General features: G+C 36.6%; 2 protein-coding genes across 2 annotated transcripts in view; both read right to left on the bottom strand.

The window, feature by feature from the left end:
• The window catches only part of LOC142351437 (uncharacterized), a 376,474-nt gene that overhangs the window by 89,051 nt on the left and 272,142 nt on the right, over positions 1 to 15,281 (bottom strand). The gene's annotated exons all lie outside the window — the stretch shown is intronic.
• Positions 14,366 to 15,281, bottom strand: part of LOC142351702 (polypeptide N-acetylgalactosaminyltransferase 1-like) — a 22,374-nt gene continuing 21,458 nt past the window's right edge. The window contains exon 6 of the mRNA XM_075403846.1: positions 14,366 to 14,498. Coding sequence (XP_075259961.1) covers positions 14,366 to 14,498 — 133 coding nt within the window. The remainder of the gene's footprint in view (positions 14,499 to 15,281) is intronic.

Genomic DNA, 15,281 nt, shown 5'->3' with positions numbered 1-15,281 from the left:
TACAATGTTCTTTTTACGTCTATGAAAACAACCCTTTTTAAAAGTGAAACAACAGATCAGAAACCTCCGGATGATGCTGTGCATTTTGTAAAAACTCCCTGCGCTGCAGAAACTCAGTTTCACATTGTTATGGAAAACAATAATTTGGTCCAAATTCAACAATATCAATCAATTAGCAACTAAAAATTTAGCCTGAAAAATTTAAATTTGCTTGCCTTAAATATAACAATTTTTGTTCGATAAATATGTTTACGTTAATCTTATTTTAGAGACTATAAGCCAACAATACAGCGTTCCTTGATGATTTTATCCTACCGGATACGTTCAAGAAAACCATGGGGCAACCATAAGAAACGCAAGCAACAACTTCAACACCAGCGACAGTACAGAGCACACTCAACCTATTTAACGGGAGATGATGAGGCAAGCAAATCAAAAATCTGATAGAGGTAACGATTCGCCTAACAGCCACACATCTGATGTCTACGGCAAAAGTACACTTAGTCCACCAAATGGTACCGACATTGAGTCAAGGCATCAAACTAATCTCGCAAGAAACCAAATACCACGAACACCCGCATAATGACTGGGGCTTCCTATTCAGACCTCTACTTGAAGGAAACATCTACAACTCCGGTCATGTAAATCAAAACTGAACACTTAAAGATTGAAAAATATCTTGATAGACACGCAAAAATGAACCGGACTTCACCAATTTATTACAGAAGACTTGAACAATGAAAATGATACTTACACTTTTGGACTGGAACAGAATTTTCACGAAAAAAAAAACAAAAAAGCACACTTGCGAAACATAAATAATTTTCTTCAAAATAGAATCAACAAACTTTATGGAAATCAGCAAGAAGAAGCTCTTGAAATCATAACTTATAACCTTTGTATCATCTAAAACTGTTGCTCTCTATTTCTAAGTTTGTGTTGTAAAAAAAATCTACAAAAGTCTTTACAGATATTCATTAATTTTTTAAAAAAGTCTACGCAGTTAGTTCTAAGTCTACCAAAATGATTGCAAAACAACTGCCTTAACAGTGTGATAAGATGTACTAAAACAAATATCATAATGTAATGAAAAAGGGAAATTGTGTCCCAACAAAAAAATGGAACATATGAGTAGTAACGTATACACCATGGAAGATCGGGGGGGGGGATCCCATGTAAGAGATAGGGTTGTCCTGAGGACAACCCTACCTTTTGCATTGGGAAGGACAACCCAACCCGATACATGCGCTATGACAACCCAACCTTTTGCATGGGATAGGACAACCCAACCTTTTACATGCAGGGACAACATAACTTTTACATGTAACAGCCGAAATATTATCCAAACATTTTACCCTTCTATTGAGGGAGACTTGACAAAGGGATTAAGGGGATTGGGTTACTGTCTAGAAATTACCATTTCTGAAATAGTGCGCGATGACAACAATTGCTACGGTGGATTTGGATAGGATTCATGAGATATACAAGAAAGTGAAAAAAGAATATTTGCAATACGGTGAAAGATTTTTGTATTTTTTAGCAACTTGCTTGTATTTGGATCCTGACCTCGATTTGGAAATTGCATTGAAATTGAGACCGTATGGTGGATTGATTGGGATTGACAATTCTTCGTTAGACGTTTATTTCAAAAATTTTAAAATTTTAAGACTACATGCAATTCTTCATGATGCTTGTGGTTTTGTGTATGAGTACAGTGAAAAGGGACCCGGTTTTTCATACGTTTTACCTTGTCCAGTCACAAATGAATATGTGGGTCATGTGACTGGTATTGCGTTTTGTTTTTACTTAAAGACTTTCAAAAACCGTTTATTCAATCGATTGGAATGTTGACTGCAAGAGTGGTTGTTCTTGACTTTGAAGGCTTTCAAAGCAAAAAATCTGATTTTATTGTGAAAGAGCTAGCCATAACTTGCAATAACTACACGGATACAATTTCATTCTCACCTCCGCACTCATTCAATTCTCTTACTTTGAGTGAACAAAAATCTTATCAGTGGGTTTCAAAATACCTTCATGGTTTGGATTGGGAAAAGGGAGATTACCCATATTGCTATTTAAAACAAATTCTTCAAAGTGTAGTGCTTCGAATTCCTCTATCAGATTTTTATGCGAAGGGTGTAGAGAAAACTGATACGTTGCAAAAATTGCTTCAGAGGAAAGTTACAAACCTTGAGGATTTGTTATGCCCCAAAATTGAACATTTGAGTTTCTATCGGGAGACCCCAATTTGTGTTTTGCATTCAACAACTTGCCCAAAACGACAGAAAAACAAACATTGTGCGAGGAAAAAGGCCCAATTGTTCTACTACTGGCTGGTCCATGAACAACCGTCGATTAGAAAAGACAGCACCGTCTGTACTCCAAGTGAATTTGTCTCCAAATTTGATCGTTTACAGTTGCTTAACGGCTGAAAATCAATTGACTGTTACACTAGTCAAGGAGGAAAAAATTGACAGTCGGGGACAAACTGTATTGAGGAAACAGCAAGTTGTTTGCACAGGAGCCGAAATAGAATCCTTCAAAAAATATCTTTCACTCTTAGAATATTTTCAACTGTATCATGTCTATGAAAGAGAAAATGCAAAGAATGAATCTAACCCCTTTACCTATGCCCAAGCGGTCAGTTCCAGTGCAAGTGCCTCTGAACGATGACAATCCACCTAAGGAAATTAAGCAGCTTGTAGAACAAGGTTGTGTGGATTCAGTTACGTACTACGGGATGGAGTATGGCATGAAAGCAAGCTACACGGTTGCCTACAAAAAAGAGGGCAAAAACTCTCATTATACAACTTATGAATTTTTTATAGTAGACTAACAATATTCATGTTGATTTTTAAATTTAATTATTTTGTTTGAATTCATTTTAAAAAAAAAACGTTTTCTCCATGAGTTCAACTGCGGATCAGTTAGATTCGGGAGGTGGCATAACCGATTTGGTTTTTGATGAGAATCAACAGGAAAGGAGATCTTGGAGATTTTGTAATTCAAGAGTGCCACGATCAGAAGTTGTTTATTTCACTCAAATTTTCATTATAGTTTTTCTTATTGCAGTATCTCTCATCAAGTTGGTATTTTTTCAATTGGATTGTGAGGAGTCAACATTTTGGTTTTCGCTCCTCTCTTGCACAGTTGGCTACGCGCTTCCAAACCCAAAGTTATGAATAAAATTATTTCAACAAGCGATCGACTCTTTATGGCAGTGTCTGGTCCATCTTGTTGTGGCAAAACCGTATTGATTTTCAAAATGTTACTTCAAAAAACTTTTTCACCAAAATTTCAATCCATTTTTTATTTCTATCAGCATGAACAACCAAAATTTGAGTCATTAGAGAGAAAACTGAATATACAGTTTAAAAAATTTACAAGTTTTGAAATTATCTCAGAGTTAGAAGACTGTCTTCTTGTTTTTGATGATTCATGCGAAGAAATTTTTAACGATAAAGAGTTTTCAAAACTTGCGACTGCAGGTCGTCACAAAAATATAAGTGTTATTTACGTTAAGCACAATTTATTCCAACAAAGCAAGTGGTCGAGAACAATTGACTTGAATACAACACACATCATCTTATTCAAATCACCACGTGATACTCAACAAATTGGTTTAATTGGTCGACAGCTCAACAACACACAATTTCTTAAAGAAAGCTACGAGCTAGCTACCAAACAGCCTTTTGGTCATTTATTAATTGGTTTAGACCCAAAGACGTCGGACGTTTTGCGATATTGCTCAAACATTGTGCCTCGAGGACCATCAATTTTCTACTTACCGTCTGCGAAAGCTGTAATAACAAATCTAACAAATGAAACAGAGAGAACTATGTATGCTGCGGCAAATGCTTCAGTCAAGCGACATCAACTTAAAAAAACTGATAAAGACAGCTTCTAAAAACTTTATTCGATTTCTCTGCGAGTGTTTTCTCAACGTAGTCAACGGTAATGTTGAAATTAATAAAAAACTAATCGAAAATCACGAAAAATCATTTCGAAAAATATTATCCAAACAAACAGGTTTGAGGGAAAAGAAAAGAATTCTTTGCAGAGAATCAGAACTGTTAAAAGCCGTTGGTCTTTCCTGTTATTTCTACTTGATGAAATCATAATGCATACAGAAGAGTTCATTTTAATTCCAAAACGAATGTTTATAACAAAGCAACCCCAAAAGAGCGAAATTATTGAAAACCCACAATATAAAAACAAAGCTATTCAGTTATCACTTATGCAACGAAACAAGCTGAGGGAAGATATAGGAAAAACAGACAGAGTGATCCAAACAGATCCAACAAATATTGAACGAGATGTAGATAAAGCAGATAGAGTGGTCCAAACAGATCCAACCAAATTTGAAGATGAAAAAATGGAGGCTTCTAGTGATGATAGTGAAATGGATCCAATTGTTACAAAAAAGCCTACAGTTGAATCATTTGAGTCGATTATGAAAAACGTTAAATTAAAAGAAGCTCACAAAGTCAAACGTGCAGAAATAGTACTTGATTTTATTCTCCAATCAAACCAAATCACTATTGGGGAAGAGAGCCAACTAATTTACATTGACAATAAACCCACGGATGTACAAGTTTCATCTTTTTTGTATAATTTGCAACAACCAACCAAGAAAATTGATCAAGAGGCATATTCAAGAATCTTGTTAGTTCTTCGACTTGAGCCTGATCTCGTCTCAAACACTTACGCCAAGCAAATATTGGAAAGCTATGAGAGCGAACAAGAATTTTTCCCAACGCAGCAAAGTCCGCAAACAGGACGCGGTACTTCAAAACGAACCACAACAGAAAAAGAGAAAACAAACGAAACGACAAAGCAAAAAAAAGGCCAATCAGAAAAAGTGGTCTCGTTTCATTTTCTGAGAGAAAAACATTAGAACAACTGAACTCGAGAGGTCCTGCATCGTTTGGAAGCTCAAAACGATTACAAAAACACAGCAAAATGTCATTAGCAAAAGTCAAGTCTTATTTAGATACCAAGCCGTCCTTCACAAAATACCGCTCGCATCGAAAGCAATTTCCCAGACTAAAGGTGATTGTGAAAGTTATCAATGAAATTTGGTCATTGGATTTAGCATATGTTGACAACCTTGCAAAATACAATCGCGATGTAAAGTACCTTTTGGTAGCAGTTGATTGTCTGTCACGGTACCTTAGAGTAGAGCCAATTAAGACAAAATATGCAACAGAAGCAGCTAATGCATTCAAAAAAATGATCAAACATAAACAACCCGAGAAAGTATGGGTTGATGATGGAACAGAATTTCTCGGAGCTTTCAAAAGACTATGCAACTCACGAGCAATTCATTTGTATAGCACTTTTAGTGAAAAAAAGTCTGTTTTTGCCGAACGGAATATTCGTTCACTGAAAAATATCATTCATAGGTACCTTGAAGAAAAATGGACATATTCGTACATTGACAAATTAGAAGACTTTGTGAAAACAATAAATTCACGTGTTAATCGGATAACTAAGCTTGCACCAAACAAAGTTACAAAACAAGACGTACCACGGCTTGTGTCCTTGAGCGCTGAAACAACTGTTTCCCAAAAACCTCGTTTTTTTGTTGGAGATTTTGTCAGAATTGTCAAAAAAGACAAAGCTTTCAGAAAGGGCTACGAACAATCGTTTACTGACGAAGTTTTTGAGATAACAGATATTCCGACATTATTTCCGCCATCATATTCCCTCATTGATGCAAACAAAGAACAAATAGAAGGAAAATTTTATCAATCAGAATTGCAGCTTATTCGTGTAAAGGAAAATGAGTAGAAATCGTTTTGACGATGAGTTCACTGTGCATGTTATTTCATCCGCTTCTATGCAAATATTTGGGTCAAACACTCTGGCCTCTTTTCGCAATTTTTTCAATGATGAAATTCAACTCTCTGGTGACTGGAGGGTGGCTCTTAGTGAAATAATTTTTCCGACAAAAATTGAGCACGTCGTGAATGGAGATTTAATAGCATACAGTCTTAAGGGATACGAAGACTCGCAAAAAATTTCGTCTGATGCTAGTGTCATTTCTCGGCCTTACAATGGAGAAAAACTGTCCTTCATGACTGGTAATTTTGACAATATTAATCAACTTCTGGGTACTATCAAGCGAACAGTTGGATTACCCAATTTTTCGTTTCGAGAAATCAAGAGTACTGGAAAATACGAAATAATTTTTGGTAAATATGAAGGAATCACTTTTCCTAGTGAGGAAATACCTAGCATTGTGGGCTTTACCGGAATTCCAGATGGACGCGGTGTACATATTGGTTACAAAATGGATTCAGTTACATCAAATAGATTAATGAAGAGTGATGAGACAAAAGCACACTTTGGAGAATTTCCTGCTGATCTTTGCGCGGGAAAGCACCTAATATTCATTTACACAAACATTATTGAGTATCAGTATGTGGGTGACGCAAAAGCTCCGTTATTGCGTGTCATTGATTCAAAACAACGTCTGAAAAACGGTAGCGTGTGCGAACTTGAACCAACACATCGAATTGTTTTTTCAAATTTAGACTATAAAAAACTGTTATCAAACACTATACAATCAATTTCAATTGAGCTTCGCACTGAGACAGGACAATTGGTTCCTTTTTCGGGAACAAGTAAAGTTATTTTAACTTTACAATTCAAGAAGTTTTCTGACTAGTATGGATTCCTATTATGCTAATCAGGTAACATCATTGCCGCACTTCTCCGGACACTATAGACAAAGGGGAAGTGGGTTTGGGGCTTTAGCAGCGGGAATTGGACGCGTTGCTTTACCATTGGCTCGACGTTTTATTTTACCGGCTGCAAAACGTATCGGGAGAGAGCTTTTAAAACAGGGTGTTCCCGAACTTGTAGATGTAGTCTCAAAGAAAAAGTCACCAAAACAAGCCTTGAAAAACACAGTCTCAAACACTATCAAAAAACAAACAGGTGGACGAGGGCGACAACAACGACCAAGGAAACAAATTGGAAGCCGTTCAAGCAAGTTAACAAAACAGCGTAAAACCTCGTTCATTTCAAAGTCAAGAGCTCCAAAAAGAAGTCGATCAGATTTTTTTGCAAAAGTGAAAGATGATCGCTAATTTATTACCATCCGAGGCAACTCACAGTTCCCTCGATCTGTTCGAGAAACCATCCCTCTTAGTAACATTTGATGGAAGTTTTTGTCAAAAACTGGGCCCGGTGTATAGCCCCAATGGTCCAATGTTGGAATTTGAAGTTGCTGGCGATAGAAACAACTTTATTGATTTACAAAAAATATTCCTCGAAGTCAAATGTAAAATTGTTCAGTCGTCCGAAGCAAATTTAAAATATGACGGTACAGCTGCTGCAGATGTGACTAAAACTGACGCCCCTACTTTTGCAATAATGTGCTGCATTCACTGTTCTCTGACTGCACAGTGTCAGCCAACGGACTAAAAATATCGAATGCAAATGGAAATTATGCTCACAAAAGTTTTATTGAGACTGAGTTTTCACACAACAAAGACGCAAAAACACTTGGTTAGCTTGTCAAGGTTACTCGTATGAGGAAAATCCGGGAGCCTTATCAACTACTGAAGTAAATAGAAGAAAAGCTTTAGTCAGACAGTCAAATGAATGCACGTTTTACGGAAAGGTTGCAGTCGACTTTTTCACATGTGACAGACATCTAATGAGTGGTGTAACTCTTCGGATTGCTTTTCGAAGATCAATTGATGACTTTGTTATTATGTCAGATGATGCCGCTAAGCATTATAAAGTGAAAATTGTCGAGGCAAATTTGTATGTGCGCAAGATGACTTTGAACGATGACGTCGTGTCGGCAATTGAAAAAACCTTGCTTTCCAGCCCGGCTTCCTATCCGTACCTTGAAACCCTAACAAAAACATTTTTGGCTTCTACTGGTCTGCACAGTTGGAAACAAGAAGACATATTTGCCAGGGAACCAATCCGAAGACTAGCTTTATGTCTGAACACAAACGAAGCTTTTCTCGGTAACAACAGACAGAATCCATTTCATTTCCGAAAATTTGATTTGGAACAGATTTATATCTATCGAAATGGAATGCCAGTCGCTGATAGTCCAATATCAACAAATGATGACAAACGGCTTTACTTCAATACAATATCAGACTTAGCCTATATTGACAATGGTCATGGCATAAGTTTGACGGACTACCCGAACCATTTTATTATGGTTTTTGACTTGACCAGTACTCAACAAGCTTCTCACGATTTTATTCATCCCGAGCTAACAAATTGCTCAATTTCGATCGAGCTGAAATTTTCGGCTGCCTTGCCCAACAATATTGAAATATTCATTGTTGGCGAAAAGCTAGCACAATTTTTGTGGATTCTGCGCGCCGGGTTTCAAAAAATCACATTTTAACCAACTAATGGATGAAGATGACATCAATGACCTAATTCAAAAATGTAGAAAACTGAAATACAAATTTTGTGGTGTATTCGCTGCAAACAACTTTCCCCAAAAATTCCCCAGAAACAGTTTTCTCATCGTAAATGCTTCGCCCTCGAACAACCCTGGTACACACTGGCTTCTTCTATGTAATCGAAACAAAAAAATTATTTTTGCTGACCCCTTGGGACAATCTATTATTGCCTATAGAGACTTATATCGCAGACTCTCTGACACTAATGCACAAATATGTCAAGTTCTCGAACATCAACCAATTCAGAGTCAAAACTCAGAACTGTGTGGTCTTTTTTGTATTTATATTGCGCATGTTATATTTAGTAAAAGACAAATTGTAAAAATTAATGATGTTCAATTGCTTCGCTTTGCACTTCATATGATGTTTTAATATCTGTTGAATAAAAAATTTTTTTTTTCAAAATTTTATTTTTTCTTCAAATACAAGACGAACAAATAGTAACTCAGAATCAATATCTAATTTTCCATAACCACTCACAAATATGTCCATAACTTTACAAAAAGCACCAGAATGAGGACCACTTAAAATGTTTTCAACTCGTTTTAAAGTTTCTGTACAAATTTGATCAGTTTGAGTTTGCTCATGGCCGGTTTCTGCTGAGATGGTATTGTGGATTGTTTTCTGTGTGATTCCTGTAGTTTTTGTGGCCGTCGTTTTTGTCGTCGTCAACATCTTTGCTGTGTTTGAAATTGGAAGACGCTTTTGAACCGTTGCTGGGTCAATTTTTTCTCCTGTTTTGTCATTGAAGTCAACGGCTAACTTCAACTTTGTAAATACTTCTCCATTTGTTTCCAGTTTTGAAGAATTTGAAAATAGGTGTTTGAAAGTTGTGAAAAGACAGGGGACAGCAAACGATTTGTTTTGCTTTGTACAGCCAATATCAGTTGAACTATCAATCAAAAGGTGAAAATGGTTAGTTGCTATTTGGCAAAAGTCAGACTCAAAGTGAGGACAAACTGCATAATTATTCAAACTCGTAATGTGTGTTGGCTTTTGATCAACAATTTTGAATCTAAATTGTTTCTGAAATTGTTTGAAATAACTTGGAGAACGTTTATACATTGCTTCCACCATCCTTGCTCTCGAGCTTAGGCCTTTTATTTGGTGGCGGTTTTGTTGAAGAGTCTTTTGATGATTTTTCTTCTGATTCAAGTATCTTCTCTGCCGTATTGACCAAACTCCCAAATTCTTGCAGAGTAAACGAAATTCTCTGTTCAAACTCGTATTCTTCTGCTGCTTTTTTAAACAGTTTCAGAAACACATACGTTCCTGTCTTTTCATAAGTTTTCAGCGTTGCCCTTATTAAACGCTTATCAGTTTTGGAAATATCAAAATAGCAATCTCCAAATTCTGTATCTTTAGTGGAAGTGAAAGGCATAGTGTGCAACTTGTTTTTATCACTTTCAGGTACTCTAATGTGTAAAGATTCAAACTAATGGCGGCGGCAAGTTGGGATTAAACCAGTGTAGTCATTTAGTCTAATTAAATCCAGCTGACATGTGAATACAGAGTCAAGTACGCCTATGGCGTACTTGATTCTGTCTCTTGCATTCACATTGGATTGCATAATTAATTTCAGATGTGACCTTAGATAAGGTTTCCCTACTGAAATGGTTGGTGGTACCACAAAAACTGAAACAGATGTGACCCTAGGTGTGACGACCACAGGTTGAATTTAGCGTGAACGTGCAGAAAATTCAAAACAGATGTTAACCTAGATAAGAATTGAAACCAATATAATTCAACTGGTTATAACGTTATAACACATGAAAATTAAAAACAGATGTGACCCTAGGTGTGACGACCACAGGTTGAATTTAGCGTGAACGTGCAGAAAATTCAAAACAGATGTTAACCTAGATAAGAATTGAAACCAATATAATTCAACTGGTTATAACGTTATAACACATGAAAATTAAAAACAGATGTGACCCTAGGTGTGACGTGAATAAAAAGTTGAATTTAGTGTGAACGTACAGTATTAGTAATTCAAAACAGTTGTTTACCTAGATAAGAAATGCAATGCAAAGTTAACTTGGTTTCTACGTTATATTAATTAGAAATTAAAAACAAATGTGATCCTAGATAAGCGGTGTGTTAAAAACGTATTTGCACCATTAAAATTATTGCGTTCATTTCCTTTGGTTCTTCTTGCTAAACAGTCAATCTCTACTTGAAAACTTTTGGTTCTTCTTGCTAAACAGTCAATCTCTACTTGAAAACTTTTGGTTCCTCTTGCTAAACAATTTCATTCTCTACTTGAAACTAGTGTTATATTTTGATCGTTATAATGTCTGTAAAAATTCTTTCTGAATCTGCAATTTCCCGAGAACGAACTCTTGTTTATCAGACATTGTACGAAAACTTTGGTGTCTTGATTCAACAGAAAAAAATTGGCGATGTTTGGACAGTATACCAGCATTGTCTAATTCCAAAACTCTTTATCAATGCAATTGCAGCTCTACCTAACAAAACGGAGCCTTCTGAGAGCAGCATTATCATTTCGGGTGGGTTATTGCCTCCCAAAACTACGCCTGCTTTCGAAAATCACGATGTTGATACCATGACAGACGAAGTGCGGAGGATATTCTATCGCTACGATTGTGAGTGTGTTCCACTTTGTGAAAATCAACTCGGAGTTTATCGAGCATGCGACGAATTAGCAGATATGTGGGGACTCAAGTCTGCGCCCGATTCTCCCACCAGTCTCACAAGTGTGCCAGTGACGCCTGCAGTGGACCCTAGTCCTACAGTTACACCGACTCCTAGCCCATCCCTGTTTGCGGAAATCAGTAAAAGTTATCAAGAAAAGTTTTGCAACGGAAATCAAGATTTCGACTTGAACATTTTATCCGGGACAAGCTTTCATACCCCACAGCAATCGAATTCAGCCCTATTTGAAACGCCGGAAAGCGGTGAGACACCGCAAGTTTGTGCTGCTCCTAAAAAACGAAGACCAGAAAGCAACCTGATGGATATATTTGATATTTAAAACTAAAACTATATATATATATGCGTGCTTTAGATTGCTCAATAGTTGTGTATATGACATTCATTCAATTGTGTATCTGACATTTATTAAATTGTGTTGATTGCCTTTGTACAATTTTTGATATAGACTTAAATCACAATAAAGATCTTCAACCTTTTCATAAGGAATTGAACAAGTTCAAACATGTCCCAAAAGAACACTGCACTTTGAGGAAATTGTATTTGGTTGAGCAAGGTCATTAAACAAATAGGTTTGATTAGGTGCTTCAACAAATAGGTGCTTCAGTTAGGTTTGCAGTGAAAAGCTCTTGTTTGGAGGAAAAGTTTGCAAAAAAAACTTTGAATATTAAGAGCGAATCTAAAATTCAACAAAAAGTGGTTAACAACTGAAATTGTCATTCTGGTGGTTTTGTGGTAAAACAAGGAGCTTTTGCCAGCATTGAAATTCCAGTGAGATTGGTCCCATGTTTTGTTCTTTTACTGTTTTCACTAAACAAAAGTTTAAAACTTTCAAACTTGTGTTCTTTGCATAAATATTTTGACCGTTTTTCTTGAAATCAAAAAAACTCTTTTTTTGCTTTATATCAGTTGAAACTCATGATCATCCAAAACGAGAGTGACTTAGCGATGATTCCAATGAGTAGTGTGCTATTGATCGCTGTAACAGGTACCATATTTCTATCAAAAACAGTCTTTTTTTTCAACAATTTTTACAAAAATAACAAAATATTTTTTTGTAATGACCCGAAAGCAATGAAAAAATTATCTCAAATGAACGGGGATAGGCTCATACGATGGAAAATTGTCCCCGCTATCAAAGATCTCAGAAATTCCAGTTAAAAAAGTTCCTGCAACATGGTTTTTTTTGCATTTTTTCTTTTGTTATTTTAGTTAATCCCTCTTAATCCCTAAAAGTGAAAAAATGCCATTTTTTAACATGAAGGAGACATTTTTACCCTTACTAAACAGAAGTTTTACTGTAATGGGAACTTGTTAGAGAGCTGATGAAGTAACATACCTATAACGTTTTTCTTTATTCTTGGAGAAAAAGCCTAATCCCCTTAATCCTTTTGATCAAAAAAATTGAAAAGTTTAAAAAAAGTGATGTTTTCTTTCAATTGTTTACACAAAAGTTTCATATAGGAACACTCCATCAACAAAGAGGTCCTCCTGTGCTTCTCAGTCATATTTGCCAACACATGAACCCCTGGTAAAGTCCTTTATTTAGAGGTTAAAGTCTTCTGAAAAAACTCGGCTTTCGATGCAGTTTCAACTGATGTTTCCTGATAGCCTTGGTGACTCCAGGACTTGTTTTGTTGTATGATATACCCTAATATAGACCCTTAGTGTAGATGCCTTTATATGCCCCTTAGCATGCATGCTTCCGCGACATGTAAAAAGAACTTTATCAATTTCGAAATTTTTAACTTTTACTAAAGTTATTTTTAATTGTATATTAAAACAATAAAAATGGAAGGTAGGTTCAATCTGCATGCTTTTTAAACCATTTTTTTGGTTGTTTAACTTCTGTCTCTGCTTTGACTGAGTGATAGTCATTTTTAAGTTTGAATTTGATTTTTGGCGCGCTTTCAAGTTTACTTCAATTTGATTGGCTAATTTCAAATTCAAATTTGCGCGCGCAAATTTTCAAACTTTGCACAGCATAACAGTGAGCTCAGATTGAAATCAGCCATATTTGAGAACTCTTGCATTGAGAAACCGTTTGTTCAAAATTATCTTGAAAATACCAGAAAAGTGTAACTTTTGTGACAACGTTTACAGCAACAAAAGTAACCGTGCTCGTCACGAACGCACTGTTCATGCTGATGAGAAAGGTATACCCGTATACCGCTGTTCAATTTGTCCAGTTACTCGCCGTCAATTATCTGAAATTCAAAGTCACCTCTCTGACTGCCATGGTAGATTTACAAATCTTTGTCATTATTGTAATCTTGCTTTCAACGACAAAAACTCGTTTAACGAACACATCAGAAAACAACACGTGTTACCTGTTCTTGACAACTCGAGAGTTGTCAATCCAATTGTGCATCAACAGGGACAACAACAACAACAACAACAACAACAACAACAACAACAACAACAACAGCAACAACAACAACAACAACAACAACAACAACAACAACAACAACAACAACAACAACAACAACAACGAGGTACCCTCACAGAGTCAGCCTTTAGAAAGAGTCTCCAGTCTTATCGTATTGTAGATAGTAACAACACCGTTGGCCTTCTCGATTTCATGACTGCTCAGAGAGATGAAATCAGTGACATTATAGAACAAAAAACATTAAACGAAGGTCCACAAAAAGTTCAATTCAGTGCGAAACTATCACTTCATAAAGAAGCGCGCGACAACGGAGAAGCATCGGACATTGATATCTACGCCAATTCAGAAATGACACCTGTTCATCATCAATTGTCTGACGAAACGTTTTTTCACATGGTGGAAAAGATGCTCACTGTCCTCTTCGTATTCGCATCTAATGGAAGTGGTTGGATTCTTCAAAAAATTCTGTGGGTTGATTTAAAATTCGCTAAATTTTCGCCAATACGTGGTTCATCTTTCATTGAGCTGCCCCTCTGTCTTCGTAATCAACGCTTTTTATTGAATATACGCAACCATGATGATTTCCAATGTTTCAACTACTGCTACACCGCATGGTACCACGAACTGCACGGACCCAACTTAGCTGACCCTTCACGAGACATTAGAACACAATTGACTAACCCGGCTACATACAGGAAACCTCAGGCTACCAAACCCCGTGGTGAGTTTTCTATGCCAATGGGCTTTCACGATATTCATCAATGACGTGCAGGTCAACGTGTTTCAATTTTCAAAAGGAGACCTCCTTCCTATGTACCTTTCTAATAACAGAAACATCGAACCAACGATGGATCTTCTACTCCTGTTTAACGAAGATGTACATCATTATGTTCTGATCAATAACCTCATTAAACTGGTATGCACTGTGAAAGAAAAACAGTTCACAAACAATTTGCGTCTTTGCAGGAACTGTTTTGCTTTTTCCCACTCTGAAAAGCAACATCAAGTTCACGATGATGCATGTCGAAACCATGCACCAGCAACAATAAAGATGCCCGGCGATGATAAAATTCTTTCCGGTTCAAAAATTTTAAGGCCCGATGGTTTGCGCCATTTACTATTTACTTCGACTTTGAGTCGTTTCTAATGCCAGTCTCATCTTGTCCAGCTAATCCGGACGCATCTTCAACTGAAGTTATCGAACAACACATACCCTCCGGCTTTGCTCTAACTTTGATTGAGAACGGTTTTTCAACACCAAAAGAATTCGTTATCGACAGCTCCGAAAACTGCATGACAAATTTCATTAAAAAACTACATGAGATGGCGCGAGAAGTATACTATTCAAAGAGACGATTTCCAGTATATTCGGGACAACAAGTGCCAAATCGAAGTAGTACAATTGAGTGTTGGATTTGTGAAGAACCGTTCGGACCCGAAGATACGAAAGTGTTGGACCATTGCCACCACCGCGGAGATTTCCTTGGTTTTGCTCATGAAAAGTGCAACTGGATAAGACGCACAATCAATTTCACTCCCGTAATTGGTCACAACATCGCTAATTATGACCTTCACCACGTATGCTTGGCACTTCGCGAAATTGAACCAACAACAACAATAAGCGTCATCCCATCTACAGATGAGAAGTACATATCGATGACGTTCGGTGTCCTAATGAAAACAGTCACGGGGAGAGATGGAAAAGTCAGAAAAATTTACGAATATTTACGCTTCATCGATTCTTTCAAGTTTTTAACTTCATCCTTAGAAAA

Source organism: Convolutriloba macropyga, chromosome 13 (genome assembly GCF_964194025.1).
Source record: "Convolutriloba macropyga chromosome 13, txConMacr16.3, whole genome shotgun sequence".
Lineage (NCBI taxonomy): Eukaryota > Metazoa > Xenacoelomorpha > Acoela > Convolutidae > Convolutriloba > Convolutriloba macropyga.
The sequence above is the reverse complement of the archived record's forward strand: the minus strand, read 5'-3'. Positions and strand labels throughout refer to the sequence as shown.